This window comes from Dunckerocampus dactyliophorus, chromosome 7, assembly GCF_027744805.1.
Source record: "Dunckerocampus dactyliophorus isolate RoL2022-P2 chromosome 7, RoL_Ddac_1.1, whole genome shotgun sequence".
Classification (NCBI taxonomy): Eukaryota; Metazoa; Chordata; class Actinopteri; order Syngnathiformes; family Syngnathidae; genus Dunckerocampus; species Dunckerocampus dactyliophorus.
In genome coordinates, this window is record NC_072825.1 from 31,701,661 (window position 1) to 31,725,670 (window position 24,010).

At 38.9% G+C, this 24,010-nt stretch overlaps 1 protein-coding gene across 6 annotated transcripts in view; it reads left to right on the forward strand.

Annotated features, from left to right (window-relative positions):
• The window catches only part of znf385d (zinc finger protein 385D), a 159,397-nt gene that overhangs the window by 53,030 nt on the left and 82,357 nt on the right, over positions 1-24,010 (forward strand). For 2 of the 6 annotated variants that reach the window (XM_054780686.1, XM_054780687.1), the window contains exon 1: positions 17,763-17,956. The exons of 1 other annotated variant lie outside the window; for it this stretch is intronic. In XM_054780686.1, the coding sequence (XP_054636661.1) occupies positions 17,878-17,956 (79 nt within the window). In that variant the 5' untranslated portion in view covers positions 17,763-17,877. 3 more of the 6 variants (XM_054780685.1, XM_054780689.1, XM_054780684.1) reach the window with 3 other exon arrangements.

The window sequence follows — 24,010 nt, forward strand, 5'->3', positions numbered from 1 at the left end:
AAAAATGGTCTTAGCACTTGGAAATAAAATACAGGACAAGTTTCCAACAAGTTTTATAAAATAACAAGGACGGATCCAAACATTATTTTGGCGTGAACCCCAATATGGGGGGAACTATGGCTCTTGGCGGAGGTCTGCGCTCTCCGAGTGCTTCTCTAGTTCTACATTTGATCATATTTTACTTAAGATTTGTCAGATCAACCCACGTAGATGTTCGGACTTCTTTTGATGCTCATTTCATTTGGTTAAGCGCCACCTTTCATGTACCGGCGATCACCGGTTCCGTTTCCTAACACACCTGATACAGAGAAGATATCCGCGTTGACAATTTAGCGACATGGTCGTTATATTTAGCTCATATTACCGCTAGCTTATATAGGTGTTTCTTGCGTGAGCTCCGTCCTGCACGCCTGAGAGCTGTAAAACCTCACGGTAAGTCACGGTCGGTGTCATGTCAACAAATCCCAACTATCCCTTTAACCCCTGACTGATTGTAACAGAGAAGGCGGGGTCGAGGAAGGACGCTGCGGAATCTGAGCGTTTTGGCCAAGAGGACAACCTTGAGATATATAAGATATATACTGTAGATATATATACGCTAACTATGGGATCCAACATCATTTGAAAAGCCCCTGAAATGAGCAGGCTAAGAGCCCTTTGAAGATGCTAAAAGCAGTCCAATGTATGCCCATAATAATAATGCTAATAAAGTCTGCATGTGTCCAACATGTCTTGCTAAGACGAAGAAGTAAAGACTCTCAGTGGATGAAGACGTTGCGTCAGGGTAGTCTGAGTGTGTTTGATGTGACAGTTTGGAGGGTGTCTGCCAGCGGAGGCGTCTTGGGCTGGTCCTCTCGTGGTGATGATGTCACTTCTTATTCAGCGCTAACAGCAGACATGAGGATTACACTCAAACCCAAATGCAAATCAGATGAACACGCCGTCGAGCCACGGGGGCTCACCATGCGCCCGGTTATCGCCCGTCCCGTCGAGTTCTGCGACAAAGTGACTTAAGTGGCCTCCGCCGTGTCCTCGGGCAGTTTGTCCTGAGCTCCAGCAAAACCATTTGCAGCGCGTAGCTGGTAACCTGCCAGCGCTAATGCCTCCTTGTCTGTCACCATAACAAGAGTCAGATGATTGGCCGTACAGCCGCTGAGTCACCGTTTGTCTCCACGTCCTTCGTCTTAATCCAGTCTTCTGTGTCCCCGCTGCCTTCCAGGGCTTCCCGCCTGCACACAAAAGCCACAGTTTACTTTGAGTGTTCCTCGTAAAACGGAGCTGTTTAGTCAGATGCCATCTGCTGCCTGCTTGATTTAACAGCAGAGTTGCTTTGCGGAGCTTTAAGGACAAGGTCACAAGGGAACACATCAGTGTCCAATTAGAGCGGCAAACTGGCTGCTCACGCTTGTGGACTTGGCTGAGCTGGACGGAGGCTGGACAGTCCCAACCACAGCAGAGTGATGAATCCAGGCGGGGTGTCACGGTACAACGCAGTCACGGTTTGCTACCGCCGTTTTAAGGTCACGGTTCGGATCATTTTGGGAAAGAAAATGCAAAACATAAAACGGCTTAGCTTTTGTGTGAACACCTTAAAGGATTTCAAAAATCAAACATAAACAAACTGCAAACTGCTGGCAGGTCTTGTAACGTGTTTGGCTTCGTTTTTACTTCCTGACGCAACGCTATTCCCGTTTAGGACCGGCACCGGACAAGCCCAATCGCTGGGTGTTAAACCTGCACTGTCTGCACAAAAAGCTGCAGCACGTACCATTACAAATAAAATTCTCGAAAAACCCAACATATATAATTGAACCTCAGTTAGTGTACGCCCCGGTTAGCAGATTTTTTTTGGTTTACATCGAAAATATACTCAAACATTTTGCCTTGATTCGTGTGCGTTTCCTGCTTAGCCTACAACGTGTTTGTAACGTTTAAAAAATTCAAATCTGCAGTAATTTTCCAAGGAATAAAGTCAAAATATGAACAGGAAAAGTTGTAATCTAGCTAGGAGAAGTCGGAATTGTGCGTCGGAATATTATGAGGGAAAATAATGTAAACACAATAAAGATGTTTTTTGTTTTTTTAGGTGCAATTATGAAAGGCAAATACAGTCTGATAAATAAATGATACATTTCCAGAGAGGGCCATACATGAAAACTGAAGGATGGGGGGGCTGAGTTTGCTGTTGTTGCGTGGCAATTCCGTCAAAGTGTCTTTTGTCAACAAAAGCAACAAAGCTGCCAATTTGATCCGTCGGCGCTCTTTTGTGCCGCTACCTCATCGTAGTCACATGTCTTTGTGCACAAACACTCTTTTTAGCTTTTGACTCCAATTTGTGGTCGTTAGACGGCGGGAATTTTCCCTTCCCTCCCGCCAAGATCAATACCTGTGCTCATGCTGCGGGATCCGTGGTGGCGGACGGGCTTTAAAGACGGATAACCAGGAGGAGGCAGCCCATCCCAACAGACGACTCGTGCCGGGAATGACAACAAGCCAGCCGTCCACCGAATGCGCTTTTATCGCACGGCCGTCACTTCCCTCATCTTGTGGCCACCGTGCTGTTTTTGTGGACTTTTTAATTAGTTTCAACGTGAAACCACTCGAGGTTTTCAGCGCTTGGGTCATAAAGCCTCGCAATGATGAAGACTTTTGAAAATAGAATTCTTCTTTTGGAAGATTAGCGGGGCAGAGAGGCACACGTTATTATCATCAGCCATTCGGGCGAGACTATCGCTGCTAAATTCACTTATGAAAGACTCGCTATGATTGGAATGGCCTCAACTTGACGCTGACAAAATGGTTTGCAACTTCATGCGTTGTTTTTTCAGTTGGATCTTGTGGGCCGACGTGAATTCTATGAGGAATGAGCGCATGTGAACGTTAGGTGAACCCAAAGCAAATGTCTTCTCTTGCTGCTTAAATAAGTGTGGCCCCCCAAAATGATTCATGTATTGTATGGAATAACATAAATACATTTCCTAATTAGTAAAATAAGCACATTAAAAATAGTTTATATATATGTATGCATTTTATATACTTTGCTAAATGTTATATCTCTTATATATATCTTTTTGACACTTTTTTTGGAATTTATTTATTAGCTATATATATCATATTGTTATATATTACATAATTATTATTTTAATAATGGCCTCATACAGTATGTATTTACAGTATTGCGCAATTTGGACTTCAAGCCAGACTTTAAGCACACCCGCTACAAATATAATATACTCAAAAAGTGCAATGTAGTCAGTAAGTAATTCATTCATAAAAAATAATATTAAAAAATGAAATTACATAATTAATTATTTTAAAAATTACATTTTAATAATTCTTACAATTTAAAAATAACAAATACAAATATATGACGCTGTGTAATATATAAATGTAGTAAGTTAATAATTGATATAGAAAATATTTATACAAGAAAATATGTATTTGTAATATATTAATTATTTCAATTATATATATTAAACTTTTGAAATGATTGTATAAAAAATGTATTTTGGTGTTCAGGCGCACCTGGTGCTCATATAATATACACGCATTATACTAAAAAATAATGAATGCATGAATTAATCATGAATCACATAATGATACTAAATATATAATTACAATTTTTAAAAATAATAACCTGCTGTGTAATAACAATATTGGGAAATTAATAAATTATATGAACAAAGAAGACAATAGTTGGTCTTATTATGTTATTTATGGAATTATAAAATGTTAAAATAATATATATATTTTTCGTGATATGCATTTTACACCTTATGTGTCCAGACTTGAGGGACGCCCTGTGGAACGGCAAACAGGTCAGTTCATTTGACATTTTGGAACATAAACAGTGTTTTCATTCAGTCCAGAAGTCTTCACTAGTCTTCTAGTTGTCTTCGCTCCCACGTTGGAGACATCAAAAGGTAAGAAAAGCTTTTGTATCAACATCTCTGTGACGTTATTCAGATCCTCTTTGCACGACCGTGTCGTATTTCCGGGTGAGGCCGCCGCCGGTCTCCACGGCAACGCAGCCGCTGTGCAATGTAATGTAATAAATATAAAATAATAAGAGGAGCTGGAGCCACGTAAGGTGAAACGCTGGACACCACCGCCTCCTTCGCTGTCTTTCACGTGTTTGAAGGACGCCTGCTAGCAATCACGGCGACCATCCGGGGCGCTGTGACCTCACCGTCTGCTTCCAATTACTGCGCAGGCTAAAAGTGGAGGTTTTGGTCCACGCTGATAAAAAAGAAAACGTGCTGCGGGGACGCTTTGATCCTCTCTGTGAACAAACTAAAGCAGGCCGGGCAGAAGCTGCCAGAGTTTGCTGACTTTTACAAACTGCTTCGATTACCTTAAAGGGGCCCCATCCTGCATTTGCAACTTCTCAAAGAGTGTACAGTAATCCCTCGACCCCTGACCAATCGCAAAAGAGAGGAGGCGTGGCCGGGGGAGGAGGCTGTGGAATCTGATCAGAGACTTGAGATCTATGGAGTATTTTCTGACTATCGTGCCGGCTGGAACCCACCATCAGTGGTCGACCATGAATGCATTTGGACCGCCACAAATAGATTTGGCACTACCTGTTCCCCCTTGCTCATAAACACATTATAATGGGACTGCCCTTCCAACTCTGTACACTCAATGGCACAACTCATGCGCACCTGCTCTGCCAGAGAATAAGAAGATGTAGCAGGAGGGATCAGCGTTGTCAACTTAGCGAGCATATTCAGGCACCTCTAGGTTGTCTTTAAAAAAAAAAGCAACACATTTTATAGTTTCTTTTATGGTCAAATTGCTCTTCTCAACAGGCAGCAGGGTCCTGCTGGCTCAGTGGCTCAGGCTTGCTTGTGACGCACAACAAACACAAAACACAAAAACGTTTCTAACCACGTTTGTGTTGCTTTCCATGTCGTTTCTCCCAATTATGCAAATTAGATGATGTCATCTACTCCCCTCCCCTCGCAACCACTGAACATCAGTGTAAAAAAAACCCTGGGGCCCCTTGAAGACTCTTTCTGTTCTTCCCTTCCCAGTCTCACTCTAGTGTCGTTCTCTAACTTCATCCTGGGTGACTCGGGGCTGTAAGTGGAAACAGTTTGGAGACGTTGCCGCTCGTTCCGGCCGCCACGGCTCCACTTCCAGCGCCGCTGCCTGCAGGTACGAGCGCTTATCTCCTCCCCGCTGATAAGGAACACATGGTGGAGCGAAATGTGGTGGCTAACATCGGCGCACGTTATAACAAGTCTCATGTGACCTGCAGGGAAACCTTCAACTTAACTCCAGTATTTGCCTGCATGCGGCCCCCACCGCAACGCGAGGCGACACGCTCGGCATACTTGAGAGGTGAAGCAGCCGCGTATACCTCGCCGAGTCTTACATCAACTCATCAGCGTGAACAAGTTGACACAAACGTTCAATCTGAAGCACCTGCGGGAGAATGAGTCCTGACACAAACGTATGGCAAAAAAAAGCTCTCGTAGCCGACGAGAGTAATGTTTTCTATGTAAAGGAACATTTTCCACACAGCGCAGAGCTCGCATTTCCTGGGAAGTGACGAGTGTGACGTCAGCGAGCTGCTGCAGAGTTGCTGCGTGTTAGCACGGTTAGCAGTGTGGAGAGTGCCAGTGAATGGCGTGAGTTGTGGCTGACAGCAGCTCCTGTGTGAATGTTCATTGCGCCATTGCAGTAGTGTTCTACTACACTGGCCACTAGGTGGCAGGAACGTTACACTCATGAGACAATAGCCACCACGTATCCTGTCGATGCTAACGTGTAAGTCTATGTAACGTCTCATTGATGTCTAAGACATCTTATTTTCTATGTTGACATCAACTATACTGGCTAATACTAGTGTAAAAGGAGTGTTAATTCATATCTAGAGGGCTCTAATCATGCTAAAAACATATTTAGAAAGTCTTAATCAGGTTTTCTATGCTCAAACTACGAAAATATTCCATTTATAAATAAGAAATCCAAGAAACAATTAATATTGTTTGTAGTATTTGTAGTAACAATATTGTAGTATTGTTTCAGTATACAGTATACGTGGGACGACTATAATTAACTCAGTTTGTCGCGTGTTAGCCAAGTTAACATCTTATACTATACATTTGATACTATGCTATTATAGCACGCCACTTCTCGTTACACTTTTATGACACTTCAAAAAGTTGTTTAATTACAAGTGAATAAAGATATATATAAAGACTTAAAACAAAGGCTATGACCACTGTTTCACTTCTTTTTACACTTGTATGATTCTATGGCAGTTTGACAAAGTTTGACCTCGGTACTGGACTTAATTTGCAGTGGGAAGCATTTTTTTGGCAATGGGTTAACAGGCCGATTTCCCCTCCCTTGCGGCTCCTTTTTGTTCGCACACGCGTGCGAGCTGGTGTCGATGGGGTCGTCTTCTGACTAATGAAAAGCGCTAACGCGGACGCCCACCAGGGCTTTCCCGGCACGGACGCTGCCGTCGCTTAAACGCTTTTTGCGCTGACAAGCAATGCCTCGTCCTGCCAGCGGCGCCCGTGAATGGAGCGTAAAAAGAAAAAAAAACACATCGGGGTGGGGATGTTGTCATATTTGGAATGAATGTATTTACAGGAATCAGGCTCCGTGGGGGCGAGGCAGGGTGGACAGGGAAGAATGGGATTTGAGGATTCATTGAAAACATCTGTGGAGCCTGAAGGCCACCGCCAGCTGGGAAACATCACACGCACACATCCACCACATTTATTGTTGTTTTTGATTTGTTCATTTACGTACTTCACGCTCCTCCTGCAGGCAGACCAGGACGTCACACACCTCAGCGTGTGTGTGTGTGTGTGTGTGTGTGTGTGTGTGTGTGCATCGTTTCGATAAAGAAAGCGTCTCATTTGTAGTCGATAGCGTCGTCTGTAGCTTGAATCGGTCAATCCTGTCTGACCTTCAGCAGTGACGTTACAGTGGACCAACCATACTCTATGCATGTGTGTGTGTGTGTGTGTGTGTGTGCGTGTGCGTGTGTGTGTGTGTAGGAATACCAACAACAACACACATTGGACACAGACAAGCTAACAGACCTTTTGCCATAATTGAACCCAATAATTCATCAATGATGACATCACCACAGCTGTTACTATTGATTATTATTGATGAGATTATGTTTTACTTTATTTTGATTTATTTAGCATTAGTGATTTATTTGTTATTATTTGCTATTTTTTTGGATTCCATCATTTAAAAAAAAATCATTTTGATTATCTTAAAGAGGAACAGCAGCTGTTTTGAAATGTGCAAAGTGAACAAATATTTGCAGTTTGTAAACAACCAACTTGACCTGCAATTGATAGAAAAATGTGTTAAAAATGGTCTCTTTATAAGAATTTTGATATTAAATATGCCTTGAAAATTAAAAAAGCACAGTACAGTAATGTCATTTATAACAAAATAAAGTTCCCTACAGTACAATATGTACAATATGTGTTGGAAAGCTGCAAAATAAAAACAAAAATGATAAATACATGTGTTTTAATAAATTATGCAAATAAAATAATAACTTCATACAAAAGGTGTGTATATTTTATGTCCTATATTTTATTAGAAAGTCAACATAGAGGCTGACTAACGTGGCTTATCTCTTTCCAAGCACATTGTAGCAGCAGGTGTGGATCAACACTTTGTGTGAACATCCATGTTAGTTACGGTATGTAACACCAAAGCTTCAAAAACATGACAAAACTAACAAATGCATTCATGACAACAACTTTAAAATTGAGCGTATCTGCTGTTTTTCGGCTTTGTTTGCGAGATAAGGTTCTTGTTGTTTTTGCACTGATGATTCACTGGACGATAAGAACGAGAAGTCGCACTTTCAAACGCTTCAGTGACTTTGCACAACGGGAAAACCATGAAGATGATGTGTTGACTTTGCTACAGCGCAAAAACAAGTGAGTTTCTGTGTTTTGAAACTATCATGAAATATTTCAATCAAGAGAAGTGTCCAAACGTCCACATATTGTTAGCGTTTTACTCTTTCCCATTTTTGGCCCCATGCCCTGCCCTTTCAAAGAGAGTAAGAATGTATTGCAAGATTCAATTGTAAAAAACGTGTGGTCACTATCTATTGTAAGAACGTATAGTAAGAATCTATTGTAAGAACGTATAGTAAGAATCTATTGTCAGAACGTGTAGTAAGAATCTATTGTAAGAACGTAAAGTAAAAATCTATTGTCAGAACGTATAGTAAGAATCTATTGTCAGAACGTATAGTAAGAATCTATTGTCAGAACGTGTAGTAAGAATCTATTGTAAGAACGAATAGTAAGATTCTATTGTAAGAACGTATAGTAAGAATCTATTGTAAGAACGTATAGTAAGAATCTATTGTAAGAACGTATAGTCAGAATCTATTGTAAGAACGTAAAATAAGAATCTATTGTAAGAACGTGTAGTAAGAATCTATTGTCAGAACGTATAGTAAGAATCTATTGTAAGAACGTGTAGTAAGAATCTATTGTAAGAACGTATAGTAAAAATCTATTGTAAGAACATGTAATAAGAATTTATTGTAAGAACGTGTACTAAGAATCTATTGTAAGAACGTATATTAAGAATCTATTGTAAGAACGTGTAGTAAGAATCTATTGTAAGAACAAATAGTACGATTCTATTGTAAGAACGTAAAATAAGAATCTATTGTAAGAACGTATAGTCAGAATCTATTGTAAGAACGTAAAGGAAGATTCTATTGTAAGAACGTATAGTAAGAATCTATTGTAAGAACGAATAGTAAGAATCTAATGTAAGAACGTAAAGTAAGAATCTATTGTAAGAATGTGTAGTAAGAATCAATTGTAAGAACGAATAGTAAGAATCTATTGTAAGAACGTGTAGTAAGAATCTATTGTAAGAACGTGTAGTAAGAATCTATTGTAAGAACGTAAAATAAGAATATATTGTAAGAACGTAAAATGAGAATCTATTGTAAGAACGTATACTAAGAATCTATTGTAAGAACGTATAGTAAGAATCTATTGTAAGAACATGTAGTAAGAATCTATTGTAAGAACGTATAGTAAGAATCTATTGTAAGAACGTGTAGTAAGAATCTATTGTAAGAAGGTGTAATAAGAATCTATTGTAAGAACGTGTACTAAGAATCTATTGTAAGAACGTATATTAAGAATCTATTGTAAGAACGTGTAGTAAGAATCTATTGTAAGAACGAAGAGTAAGATTCTACTGTAAGAACGTATAGTAAGAATCTATTGTAAGAACGTATATTAAGAATCTATTGTAAGAACGTATAGTAAAAATCTATTGTAAGAACGTATAGTCAGAATCTATTGTAAGAACGTAAAGTAAGATTCTATTGTAAGAACGTATTGTAAGAATCTATTGTAAGAACGTATAGTAAGAATCTAATGTAAGAACGTAAAGTAAGATTCTCTTGTCAGAACGTATAGTCAGAATCTATTGTAAGAACGTAAAATAAGAATCTATTGTAAGAACGTGTAGTAAGAATCGATTGTCAGAACGTATAGTAAGAATCTATTGTAAGAACGTGTAGTAAGAATCTATTGTAAGAACGTATAGTAAGAATCTATTGTAAGAACATGTAATAAGAATTTATTGTAAGAACGTGTACTAAGAATCTATTGTAAGAACGTATATTAAGAATCTATTGTAAGAACGTGTAGTAAGAATCTATTGTAAGAACAAATAGTAAGATTCTATTGTAAGAACGTAAAATAAGAATCTATTGTAAGAACGTATAGTCAGAATCTATTGTAAGAACGTGTAGTAAGAATCTATTGTAAGAACGTATAGTCAGAATCTATTGTAAGAACGTGTAGTCAGAATCTATTGTAAGAACGTGTAGTAAGAATCTATTGTAAGAACGTGTAGTAAGAATATATTGCAAGAACGTATATTAAGAATCTATTGTAAGAACGTGTAGTAAGAATCTATTGTAAGAACGTATAGTAAGAATCTAATGTAAGAACGTAAAGTAAGATTCTCTTGTCAGAACGTATAGTCAGAATCTATTGTAAGAACGTAAAATAAGAATCTATTGTAAGAACGTGTAGTAAGAATCGATTGTCAGAACGTATAGTAAGAATCTATTGTAAGAACGTGTAGTAAGAATCTATTGTAAGAACGTATAGTAAGAATCTATTGTAAGAACATGTAATAAGAATTTATTGTAAGAACGTGTACTAAGAATCTATTGTAAGAACGTATATTAAGAATCTATTGTAAGAACGTGTAGTAAGAATCTATTGTAAGAACAAATAGTAAGATTCTATTGTAAGAACGTAAAATAAGAATCTATTGTAAGAACGTATAGTCAGAATCTATTGTAAGAACGTGTAGTAAGAATCTATTGTAAGAACGTATAGTCAGAATCTATTGTAAGAACGTGTAGTCAGAATCTATTGTAAGAACGTGTAGTAAGAATCTATTGTAAGAACGTGTAGTAAGAATATATTGTCAGAACGTATATTAAGAATCTATTGTAAGAACGTGTAGTAAGAATCTATTGTAAGAACGTATAGTCAGAATCTATTGTAAGAACGTGTAGTAAGAATCTATTGTAAGAACGTATAGTAAGATTCTATTGTAAGAACGTGTAGTAAGAATCTATTGTAAGAACGAATAGTAAGAATCTATTGTAAGAACGTGTAGTAAGAATCTATTGTAAGAACGTGTAGTAAGAATATATTGCAAGAACGTATATTAAGAATCTATTGTAAGAACGTGTAGTAAGAATCTATTGTAAGAGCGTATAGTAAGAATCTATTGTAAGAACGTGTAGTAAGAATCTATTGTAAGAACATGTAGTGAGAATCTATTGTCAGAATGTGTAGTAAGAATCTATTGCAAGAACGAATAGTAAGAATCTATTGTAAGAACGTGTAATAAGAATCTATTGTAAGAACGTGTACTAAGAATCTATTGTAAGAACGTATATTAAGAATCTATTGTAAGAACGTGTAGTAAGAATCTATTGTAAGAACGAATAGTAAGATTCTATTTGTAAGAACGTATAGTAAGAATCTATTGTAAGAATGAATAGTAAGAATCTATTGTAAGAACGTAAAGTAAGAATCTATTGTAAGAACGTGTAGTCAGAATCTATTATAAGAATGTGTCGTAAGAATCTATTTTAAGAACGTATAGTAAGAATCTATTGTAAGAACGTGTAGTAAGAATCAATTGTACGAACGTATATTAAGAATCTATTGTAAGAACGTGTAGTAAGAATCTATTGTAAGAACATAAAGTAAGATTCTATTGTAAGAACGTATAGTAAGAATCTATTGTAAGAATGTGTAGTAAGAATCCATTGTAAGAACGTGTAGTAAGATTCTATTGTAAGAACGTATAGTCAGAATCTATTGTAAGAACATATAGTCAGAATTTATTGTAAAAACGTAAAATAAGAATCTATCGTAAGAACGTAAAGTAAGATTCTATTGTAAGAACATATAGTCAGAATCTATTGTAAGAACGTAAAATAAGAATCTATTGTAAGAACGTGTAGTAAGAATCTATTGTCAGAACGTATAGTAAGAATCTATTGTAAGAACATGTAATAAGAATTTATTGTAAGAACGTGTACTAAGAATCTATTGTAAGAACGTATATTAAGAATCTATTGTAAGAACGTGTAGTAAGAATCTATTGTAAGAACAAATAGTAAGATTCTATTGTAAGAACGTATAGTCAGAATCTATTGTAAGAACGTGTAGTAAGAATCTATTGTAAGAACGTATAGTAAGATTCTATTGTAAGAACGTGTAGTAAGAATCTATTGTAAGAACGAATAGTAAGAATCTATTGTAAGAACGTGTAGTAAGAATCTATTGTAAGAACGTATAGTAAGAATCTATTGTAAGAACATGTAATAAGAATTTATTGTAAGAACGTGTACTAAGAATCTATTGTAAGAACGTATATTAAGAATCTATTGTAAGAACGTGTAGTAAGAATCTATTGTAAGAACAAATAGTAAGATTCTATTGTAAGAACGTATAGTCAGAATCTATTGTAAGAACGTGTAGTAAGAATCTATTGTAAGAACGTATAGTAAGATTCTATTGTAAGAACGTGTAGTAAGAATCTATTGTAAGAACGAATAGTAAGAATCTATTGTAAGAACGTGTAGTAAGAATCTATTGTAAGATTCTATTGTAAGAACGTGTTGTAAGAATCTATTGTAAGAACGTGTAGTAAGAATCAATTGTACCTACGTATATTAAGAATCTATTGTAAGAATGTGTTTAAGAATCTATTGTAAGAACGTGTAGTAAGAATCTATTGTAAGAATGTGTTTAAGAATCTATTGTAAGAACGTGTAGTAAGAATCTATTGTAAGAACGTATAGTAAGAATCTATTGTAAGAACGTGTAGTAAGAATCTATTGTAAGAACGTATAGTAAGAATCTATTGTAAGAACGTATAGTCAGAATCTATTGTAAGAACGTAAAATAAGAATCTATTGTAAGAACGTGTAGGAAGAATCTATTGTAAGAATGTGTTTAAGAATCTATTGTAAGAACGTATAGTAAGAATCTATTGTAAGAACGTGTAGTAAGAATCTATTGTAAGAACGTATAGTCAGAATCTATTGTAAGAACGTGTAGGAAGAATCTATTGTAAGAATGTGTTTAAGAATCTATTGTAAGAACGAATAGTAAGAATCTATTGTAAGAACGTGTAGTAAGAATCTATTGTAAGAACGTGTAGTAAGAATATATTGCAAGAACGTATATTAAGAATCTATTGTAAGAACGTGTAGTAAGAATCTATTGTAAGAACGTATAGTCAGAATCTATTGTAAGAACGTGTAGTAAGAATCTATTGTAAGAACGTATAGTAAGATTCTATTGTAAGAACGTGTAGTAAGAATCTATTGTAAGAACGAATAGTAAGAATCTATTGTAAGAACGTGTAGTAAGAATCTATTGTAAGAACGTGTAGTAAGAATATATTGCAAGAACGTATATTAAGAATCTATTGTAAGAACGTATAGTAAGAATCTATTGTAAGAACGTGTAGTAAGAATCTATTGTAAGAACGTGTAGTAAGAATCTATTGTAAGAACGTATAGTCAGAATCTATTGTAAGAACGTGTAGTAAGAATCTATTGTAAGAACGTATAGTAAGATTCTATTGTAAGAACGTGTAGTAAGAATCTATTGTAAGAACGAATAGTAAGAATCTATTGTAAGAACGTGTAGTAAGAATCTATTGTAAGATTCTATTGTAAGAACGTGTAGTAAGAATCTATTGTAAGAACGTGTAGTAAGAATCAATTGTACCTACGTATATTAAGAATCTATTGTAAGAATGTGTTTAAGAATCTATTGTAAGAACGTGTAGTAAGAATCTATTGTAAGAACGTATAGTAAGAATCTATTGTAAGAACGTGTAGTAAGAATATATTGTAAGAACGTATAGTAAGAATCTATTGTAAGAACGTATAGTCAGAATCTATTGTAAGAACGTAAAGTAAGATTCTATTGTAAGAACGTTTAGTAAGAATCTGTTATAAGAACGTGTAGTAAGAATCTATTTTAAGAACGTATAGTAAGAATCTATTGTAAGAACGTGTAGGAAGAATCTATTGTAAGAATGTGTTTAAGAATCTATTGTAAGAACGTATAGTAAGAATCTATTGTAAGAACGTGTAGTAAGAATCTATTGTAAGAACGTATAGTCAGAATCTATTGTAAGAACGTAAAGTAAGATTCTATTGTAAGAACGTTTAGTAAGAATCTGTTATAAGAACGTGTAGTAAGAATCTATTTTAAGAACGTATAGTAAGAATCTATTGTAAGAACGTGTAGGAAGAATCTATTGTAAGAATGTGTTTAAGAATCTATTGTAAGAACGTATAGTAAGAATCTATTGTAAGAACGTGTAGTAAGAATCTATTGTAAGAACGTATAGTCAGAATCTATTGTAAGAACGTAAAATAAGAATCTATTGTAAGAACGTAAAGTAAGATTCTATTGTAAGAACGTTTAGTAAGAATCTGTTATAAGAACGTGTAGTAAGAATCTATTTTAAGAACGTATAGTAAGAATCTATTGTAAGAACGTGTAGGAAGAATCTATTGTACGAACGTATAGTAAGAATCTATTGTAAGAACGTATCTTAACAATGTATGAAAATAATCTATCGTTAAATATATCAAAAGGATGTACGACAGGGGTGCTCACACTTTTTCAGCCTGCAAGCTTTTAAAATGCCCCAAAGATCTACCTCCTACTATATATATATGTATATATATATATATATATATATATATATATATATATATATATATATATATATATATATATATATATATATATATATATATATATATATATATATATATATATATATATATATATATATATATATTTACTTTATTGCTAAAGAAAATATGGGGTGCATGCACTTTTTCAGCACGTAAGTTAGTAGTCAAAATGATCTACCTTTTTCTATAAAACATACATCAATTCTAACCGGTAGACTTGGAAATACTATATATACATAAATATTCATGATTAGTATTTCACATTCACATTTTCAGAGTTTCCAGGTCATCAAAGTAGTTGCTATCATAATTCCCTTCAATATGGAAATAAAGATCACTCCACATAACTGCTAAAGTTGTTCACTCACTCACACACATTATCTATGTAACGTTCATTAGCACACACTTCATGTATTACATCCAGTTAGCATTTACTAGCAAACATTAGCATGTACCAGAATGGAAAATGATGATGCAAAAGACAATGCAGCCCAAGTCAAGGCAACATATTAAAAAGGTTTCACCACTGGGCACATTTTTAATGTCATCATGAAATAATAGTTAGAAATAGAAATAGAAATAGAAATAATAATAGAAGCCAACGTGTAGAAAACACTGATTTCTGTAGTAGAGTTCATGACGCCAAGCAAAGCCAGTCAACAATACACTTTTTTTTCTACGTAGCTAGAGTGACAAGTGAACAGATAACTTTAGTTATAGATATAGACATCTTAGAGCAGAGTTAGTTCATCCATCATCACAATCATAAAGACGAAAGTTGCATCTTTGTGTGTAGCTTGAAACGCTGCGGGGGAGCGAGCGCCAATCGGGAGGGGAGCTTAATGTCAGCCGACTGATGTCATATGACAACTACAACGTGACGTTTATGCGATCTACCCAAACTACCTTGGTGAGCTACTGGTGGCTGGTTATGTATGCTAAGAACATGTGGTAAGAATGTATCGTAAGAATATATCCAAAGAATATATCGTAAAAATCTATTTTGAGTATGAGTATCATGGAGTAAATCATAACAGTGTATAGTAAGAACGTATCGTAAGAACGCATTGTAAGAAAGTATCTGACCAACGTATCCTAAGAATGTATTGGAATAAGGTGTCGTAAGAATGTATCCTAAGAACATATCTATAGAACTACGGTTCCCATGATGCTTAGAGGTACCAGGAAGTAGTTTCGTATCAAATGTTTCGATAGAAGTCTTATGCAGCGATCGTGTTTTGATCTGACAAATCTTAAGTAGCTTTGAACAAATGTAGAATTCCCACAGCTTCTGCTTGGACATTAACACGGCGCCAGCTGATCAACTCCGAGGGGAAAAAAACAGACACACGTGACGAGCAAGTGACGCTGGGAACACTGGACACAAGGTCATGTTTGAGTGTGGTTCCAGAAGTTGTAAGAAGTTAGGGAACCACTGACGTAGGCAAACATTGATGAAATAATGCTTAGCGGTCCACATTTAAGTTTAAAGGTGGTAGAAGCAATCTCACAATGTGATCAGTACTGCCCCTAGTGGTTGGTGTCCAAACTGCAAAGGACAATCTGTTTTAACTGAAATGAAGCATAATTATGTCGAAGGATACTTTTGGGCGCTTGGGTGCAACACAAGACAAGACAAAGACGCGTGCGACACGCTGATCAGCATGATTTCACTATTCTTTCAGGGGCCACCTGCCGAGTCCCATATTGAGTCTTTTTTTAGTCTTGTTTGGGTCTGCAGCGACTCCTCTGGGAAATAAGCAGCTGTGGTCTTGATACTAAGCAGGTAGCGTAAAATTTACCTTTTTTCCCCTGGAGGAAAGCGTCTAGCGGCGGTGAACATGATGGATGACAGCAGAGCCAGAGAGTCAGACCAGTGACGTTACGGGTTGTGAGATCCAAACAGGGAGCCGAGTGCTGCTACCATGATGCACCTGCGAGTGGAGCGCTCTATTCCATGTTGTCCTTGGGAGCTTTATTACCAGGAAAGGACTCTAATGACCTTGACCACTAGGCTAACAGTTAACACCTTGAGGATTTATGCCCATGTTGCTAATACGCACCTTCAGGTCGTTTGTGGCCATGCTAAAGCTGAAGGAAATTTTAGGATCAGATGACCTGAATGCAAGGACAAACTGCAAAGGCAGAAAGTGTGCATTTTACCCAAAATCGTGCTACTCACACTACAGAGAAAATGTAAAGACTCACGTGTGCTGCCCCCTATTGATTTAGTGTATGAATGCCAATTTAGCACTCAGACACTAGCTCAGCTTGGACTTGGCTTGTGGGGACAGAAATGCAGAAGTCACATGATCGAGACCCACTGTGGTTCAAACGCTTATGGGCCAATATTGAAATTTTGAGTCAAAAAAAGATAAAATGGTCAAACCACACGATGGAAATGAGAGTGCATTCATACATGCACAAGCACATTAGAAACCCAAACAAATGAACTACTGTCATTCCAGACGTTTTTTGCATGGGCCTTTTTTGTTGCATTTTTTTTTGCTTAATCTTGCATAGTTTAGCTTGTTAGAGGAAAAAACAAAACAAAAAAGAAACTACTACTACTACTGGTATACATTTTTTATTATTATTAGCAGCAGCGTGACGTGGTTTGCTTCTCGTGAGTGTGGGGAAGAAGACCAAAAAGAGCTGAAAATAAGAGGGGGGGGAGTAAAGATGATGAAGCACGGATGTGTGTCTGCATGAAGAAGACGGGATTAAACAGGAAGCCAACAAGCTTGGAGATGGGAGCAGGCTGGAGGGAATGAGATGAAATAAAAAGGTGAGAGCGGCGAGACGCAGCAAAGAGAGGCTTGGTTGACACATAAAACAAACATGAGATACCTCCTGGGAGAGGAGAGGCTGGAAAATGTAGATAGACACTTTGGAGAGAGAGGAGGAGGAGGAGGCTGAAGAGGAAGGGAGGGGACGAGCGAGGCCAGAGAATGCAGGGGGAGAGAGAGAGGCAGAGAAACAGATCCTCGTGCAGGCACAGAACACACACACTCAGTCACACACACACACACACACACACACACACGCCCGAGGAGTGTATGAGCCATGCTGGACACGCACACACGCACACACACTGACCGGGACTGAAGCAGAGGAGCGATGGAGGGCAGCATCTTCTTCGGTGAGTCTTTCCTCTCATCCTCACGTTTGATATGTCACGTGACACACGCGCTGCTAGAAGGTGTGTGTGCGTGTGCGTGTGCGTGCGAGCCAGCATGTTCTCACAACTCCAATAACAAAAAGCACGAGGATGAGAGCTTCCTCGGTAAAGTAGCAAAGACGGCAGAAGCGCGCCAAGTGTGTGATGACGTTCCGGTCCCACAGGTGACCCGCTGGAGCTCGCTTTCGTTGTGATCCAAATTAAGATCCGTGCGATCCAGCTCCACGGTGCGACTTGATCCCAAGGAAGCTTGCGGACTCATTCATTGGTATGGAGGAGGCTTAGCGCGGGAGCAGAGCTCTTCTCACGGATTACAAAACGGCATCGCATACGAGAACCGCGGGTCCAATTCCTTGTTCATGAAAGTAATCCCAGGGATTAAAGGCATCTGTAGTGGATGGCAGGAAGGAGGGCAGGATGGGGGAAGGACTTGGAGAAGATGATCCGATGGATGGACGATGTCAACAGACATCCACGTGCGTGTTGTTTTTAAACATGATTTCACGTTTTTAATCGGACTGCATAACCAAGATTTTTTGGGGGATTGTTTTTAAATTTTAAAACACATCCTCATTTTAAAATATGTAAATATTTATATTTTACATTTTTATTTAGGACTAGGAGGATTTCCAACTAAAACGTAACACACAAGTCGGAGGAAAGTTCATTTGTTTCTCCACTAGGGGTCACATGATTGACGTTTGTCTTTTTAAGTGTCATGAAATTCAAACGCTAATGCTCCAATTGAAATACCTGCCCTCATAGTGTTTGCCTCACCTTAGCCCATCATGTTTTTTTCCCACCTACGCAACAGACTTGTCCCGTCACAAGCCTAACATAACCGGGCCTGCTAAACGGGAACACGTACGGGTCATATATTAGACCAACAAGCTGTCTAGAAGTAGTACACGTGTTTGAACAGAAAACAAGAGCTTCCCTCTGCACAGTCCACGCTCCTGCCAAATATGCGCTGTGCAAACAAATGCAGCTTTTTATGTGACGATACCCCGACTTTAACAATCCCGACGTGCTCTTTGTGTCCTTTTACTAAGCAAGGCTACAAATGAAGCTGCAGAAGCCTTGTTGGAGAAGACAGCAAGACAGTGTAGAGCAGTGTTTCCCAACCTTTATGGAGCCAAGGCGCATATTTGACATGAAAACAAATCTCACTGCACACGAAAATGCCACAACGCAAGTTGGTGATGTGCCTCCTGCCTACATGACTACGTTATTTGTAGTCAATAAATGATCATTTTCCTACCATCCATCCATTGCGCTGTTGATCTTTTTTGTATAATTTTCCAAATATTTCAACTTTCTCCTTGTATATTTTCTTCTCCTGATATTTTCACTTTATTCTCATGTTATAAATTTTCCCCCAATCTCACGTCATGCTTCTAAAATGACATTTTCCCTCCTACTATGACTTTATTCTTGTGAAATGATGCCTTTTTTCCTTGCTGGATTACAACTCTTCTCTTCATATTTGGACTATTGATTGATTTTCCCATTTTTGCTGCTGCTGTTTTTTTTTCAACAAGTTTCCTTGTTGAATTACATTTTTAGACCGTGCTGAGGGCCGATAAAATCACAGCCGCAGGCCGCAAATGGCCCCCGGCCGCACTTTGGACACCCCTGATTGAGAGTCTCCAATGAACCCAGCATTAAGGGACGTTTGTCGCACTACTCAGTGGTTTGAAAGCACCGCTACAGACGACCCACAAGAGGAAACCACTATTCCTCCATGTTGTTTTATAAGCATCTACTGTATCTACACAGCATGTGCTCCATCCGGATTTAGGATTTTGAAACCATTTTTCTGTAGGAAATACTGGAAATAGCATTAATCTGTTCCAGGGTCAAACTGTGGAAGCTTTCTTAAGCGTACAGGTGGTGTTTTAAGTCCCATTTGAACATTCTGAAGCGTGTGAAAGTGTGAACAAGTGTAAACAGAAGTGAAGCGGTGTGAAGTGAGGTCTGCTTACGGCATCTCATTTTGTGTATTTTCAGAAATATGTGTGACATTTAGTGTCCCTTTCAAAGTGACCTCTTGAAATGTGCTGGAAAATACAGCTACATCTTGTGCTTTTGTCGTGTTTTGCGTTGTGAAAATAGAAAGTAGTGCTTGTGAGTCATGAGCTGAGCTGAGTCTGCAGAGCCAGGAGGCAGCGTGGCCGCGTTGTCTGTTGTTGCGAGCCTGCCCGGATCGATCTTTTAACTTATCTGCATCATGCAGAGTGAAACAAGCGCACTTAAAAATCTCCCTCGGCCTTTATGGCTCCTGAGTGCACCCGTTTGCAAACTCGACGGCTCCTCAATTATTCATGCAACAGTTTGTCCCGCAGTTTTAAGCGGAACGTCAGCTTCCCGCGGCTTAAAAAAGAGAGGGAGTGGATGGTAAACATGTGGTGAGGAGGTTCAAGAGGCCGTGCAGTGATCTTTCAGTCTCTCTGTCACACGCACACGCACACACGCACACACACGCACACACGCACACACACTCACACACGCACACGCACGCACACACACTCACACACACACACACACGCACTCACACACACTCACAGGGCCGGAGCAGCTGCACTGCGTGTGCGCCTGGCTTTGCGGTGTGCGTAAAGCGTCTTTTCGGTTAACCTCAGATTACAGAGCGCGCGAGGAGTGACTGTCGGAGGCCGCTCGCAGGCGTTTATTAGCGAGCCTCTCGCAGCGTCAGTATGCTAATGTGAAGACGCAGCCAAGTGCTCGTCGGCGGGACTGGAACACGCCCGGATGTCCAGGAGGCGTACGGACTCGATGCCCGAGCCACCTCGACTGGCTCCGCTCCGACCTCCTCACCATGACATTTTGTTTTTGTCGGGCCCATTGGAGCAAATTAATAACGAAAAGACGCATCCTTCGCGGCCTCCCATCTGCCAAGACGCTTTGATCTGCTAGTAGTACTTGTTTCAACAAAGTAATACCAGATCAGCTGCAGAGCTTTCAGACTTTGAGTATTCTGTTTAAAATATAAAATAATAAAATAACTCACGAGACGAGACGATGCACGAGAACGAGACGAGCCGCCAGACCAGAGGTGTCCAAAGTGCGGCTTGGGGGCCATTTGCAGCCCGCATCTTGTTTTTTATTGGCCCGCGGCACGTGGTAGAATTTTAATTAGACAAAAAAAAACAACAGCAACAATGGGAAAATAGCAAAAAGGTGCAATGTAACGAGACAAAGCTGAAATTTGATACTACTCATTAGTAATAAAATGCAAGTTTTGCCTTTAAATGCATACAAAACAGCCTTTTTACGAAATAAAATTGATCAAAATGGCCCCCATATCCTTTTACTTTTCCATATGTGGCCCTTGTTCAAAAAAGTTTGGACACCCCTGCACTCGGCAAACACACGTTTCCGACTTCACCGAGTCACAAAACATTTTGAAATGTTATTGAAATGTTTATTGTTTCACAAATTGGTGCTAAACGATATTTTTGTCAACATTTCTTGAGACCAAATAAACCAATAACGTTATGATAATACATAACAATACGGTAATATATCATAATAATGCAGTATTTCTTTGAATATGTCATAAATCACTTGGTCAAGTTGTGGAGTTGTTGTGTATTTTCTCACGGGCAGTTTGTACTGTCTGTCAAAGGTTTGGAGCATTTCTTGAAATGCTGCCTTTGAAACTGTATCAAACAGGAGCACTTCTTTTGCAAGGGCTTTCGGTGAACGCGCACCATTTTGTGCTGTTCCGTTTGTGTTTACTGTACTTTGCCGACCAAACGTGTCAGCGAGTGTCGACCGTCAGAACGAAGGCTCTGCATCTCGATGTGTAACCGCAGAATTTAAGGCCTTAACATGTCTACAGTAAAATCGCATAAAATGTCTTAAATACGATTTTCAACGTTGTTAAAAATGTGTCAGATTTGCTTTTGGAATGCATAAACTTTAGTCTTGTTGTGAATTGGTTTGATTTCTGAGGACGCTATCACATAACTACAAAATGGTCAGAAGTGATGGAGCACAAGCAGCTAGTAAGCTAGTAAGCTAGTAAGCTAGTAAGCTAGGAAGCTAGTAAGCTAGTAAGCTACTAAGCTAGGAAGCTAGTTAGCTAGTAAGCTATGGTGTGTTGACATGCTTTGCAACTAATTCCTTGCCTCCGGCCCATTTTTTTCTCATATTCCATTCATTATGGTCTTAAAAAGTCTTGAATTTTACTTGTTGAAACCGAAAGAGAGCGATCTGTTAGATCAGAGTATAAAATACCACATGAAAAGACTTGAATCTAAATAAAAACACGGACAAACGGAGAAATGTGAAAAAAACAAATCTTTTATTATCGCCCATTCTTTTTATGTCTCTGGATAAGGTCACAAGTAAATGTGTTGATTCAGGTTAGGGTTAGGGTTAGGGTTAGGGTTAGGGTTAGGGTTAGGGTTAGGGTTAGGGGGTTAGGGTTAGGGTTAGGGTTAGGGTTAGGGTTAGGGTTAGGGTTAGGGTTAGGGTTAGGGTTAGGGTTAGGGTTAGGATGGTTAGGGTTAGGATGGTTAGGGTTAGGGTTAGGGTTAGGGTTAGGGTTAGGGTTAGGGTTAGGGCCGCCAGTCTGAGGGGTGTGGACTTAACCGGGTTCCACTGTCCCAGGTTTGGTTCAGGTGAAACAAAAGATGGTGCGAGTGCTCTACCAGTGGGGGAAATCTTAGTTTCTTGAGGTACTATATGTGAAAATGTTGCCCAATCTTGTGTACCGTAGTAAAAGTGTACATGTGTGCATGTTAGGTAGTGAACTAAAAGTGTGAAGTCAGCTTTGAAGTCTTGAGATGGTCGTGTGTATAAAATGATCGTAAGTGAGCCCAGACAGAAATGCTCACTGCGCTGGACTGTAATTGTTGTCAGCAGTAGAACGATCAGCAGAAGCGGGCTCATAATAACAATAATTGGATTCCTATTTGCTGAGGGAATAGCGGCGGTGCAGCTCGTGTCCACACACGCTCTTTGGACTCTCAGCCCGTCCGGGCCGAGCTTCAGGCGTACGGCATTACGAGACGAGAGCGCCGCCAGGTGATTCATTATTAATGGCGCTCGGCGTCCTCCAGACATCATTTTTGCTCACCCTCGCACACCGCTGTGCCAGATAAGTGAATGTTGAAGGGCAAGGTAGAGGACGGCCGCCGTCCAGAGAGGTCCAATGAGATGCCGCCGCTGCTTCTGCCCGTGTGGTGACGTGTAGACGTCGGTGCCGCCTGGTTGAATGCCAGCTCAAACACACAATAGATCAGCTGACCTGCTTCCTCTTGTGTGCTAATTTCATCAATTGAACTTTATTTGAGGCCCTGAAGCGCGTCGTGAACGTCCTTGCAACTGCATGTGATGCTTTAGCTGATCTGGAACATGCTGAACAAAGTTGCATTCAAGTACATCTCGTTTACAGTTTCACTAGTCAGCGGCCACAAAGACCAGGAGCAGGAAGTACCAGATTGCCAGTTTGCCAATGACAAAATAAAAGCATGAAGATGCGTAACAGTAAAGTGAACAGAGTGTGTAGATAGCTTATTCACTAATAGAAATATAGAAATACATCAAGGAGTAAGATTTGACAAAAACATCACAAGATGAGACGACACACGGGACTGGCTCTACGAGAACGAGACGAGGCAAGATTTGAACGTTATTTTTAAGAAAAGTACAATGAAAAACATTTGTAAAAAATATATGATAATATATGTGTATGCTAGCGGCCCCGCCTCCACCCTCCGAGACTAAGAGACTGTATGACTGACAAAAGGGCTCACTCCGTTCATGCCGTCATTCTATGAAACAAACGCGCCAAGGTGCTGAAACGAACTCTCCTCCGGCCTGTTTGGAGGCGAGAGACGAGGAAAACAGACACGCCGGCACATGGCGACATATTGACACCAGCGAAATGGTCGAGCTCATTTTCATTTATTGTGTGATTAATTCATTCATTCATGATCGGCTCAGGCCCACCAGACAGTTTTTTTTCCGAACGAGAAATCTTGTCACGTTTGAATCTTGCGAGACCTTGTGACACCCGTGTTGTTTAGTAAGACATCAGTACATGCTAGCTTCATCAGCTCCTTCAATCCCACGCACTTTCCAAGACACCCCCTCATAGCGGCCATTTTACACCATTTGGACTGATCCATCACGGCCCACAGAACATTGTGTTGTATGGTTTTATACCCATGGAACCTACCAACAGAAACATTACACTCCCATCTTTCATCAGGAAAAAGTTTGTTTCTACCTTTTTGCAAAAATATCAGTTCCTGACTAAAAATAAAAGCTTTTTGTGAAAAGCTACATTTCAAGCATAACTTTCACTTTGACACAATTCTTTTGCTTTTGTGACATCTCACATATCTAAACAACTATACCAACATAAACAACACAAAATAACAAGTTATTTACAAATATAACACCGTGAAATATTGACAGTTTTCACATTTGCAACTGAACTGTATGTGTGCATGTGTGTACATGCGCGAGCCCACACGTGCACACGTGCGTGCGTGTGT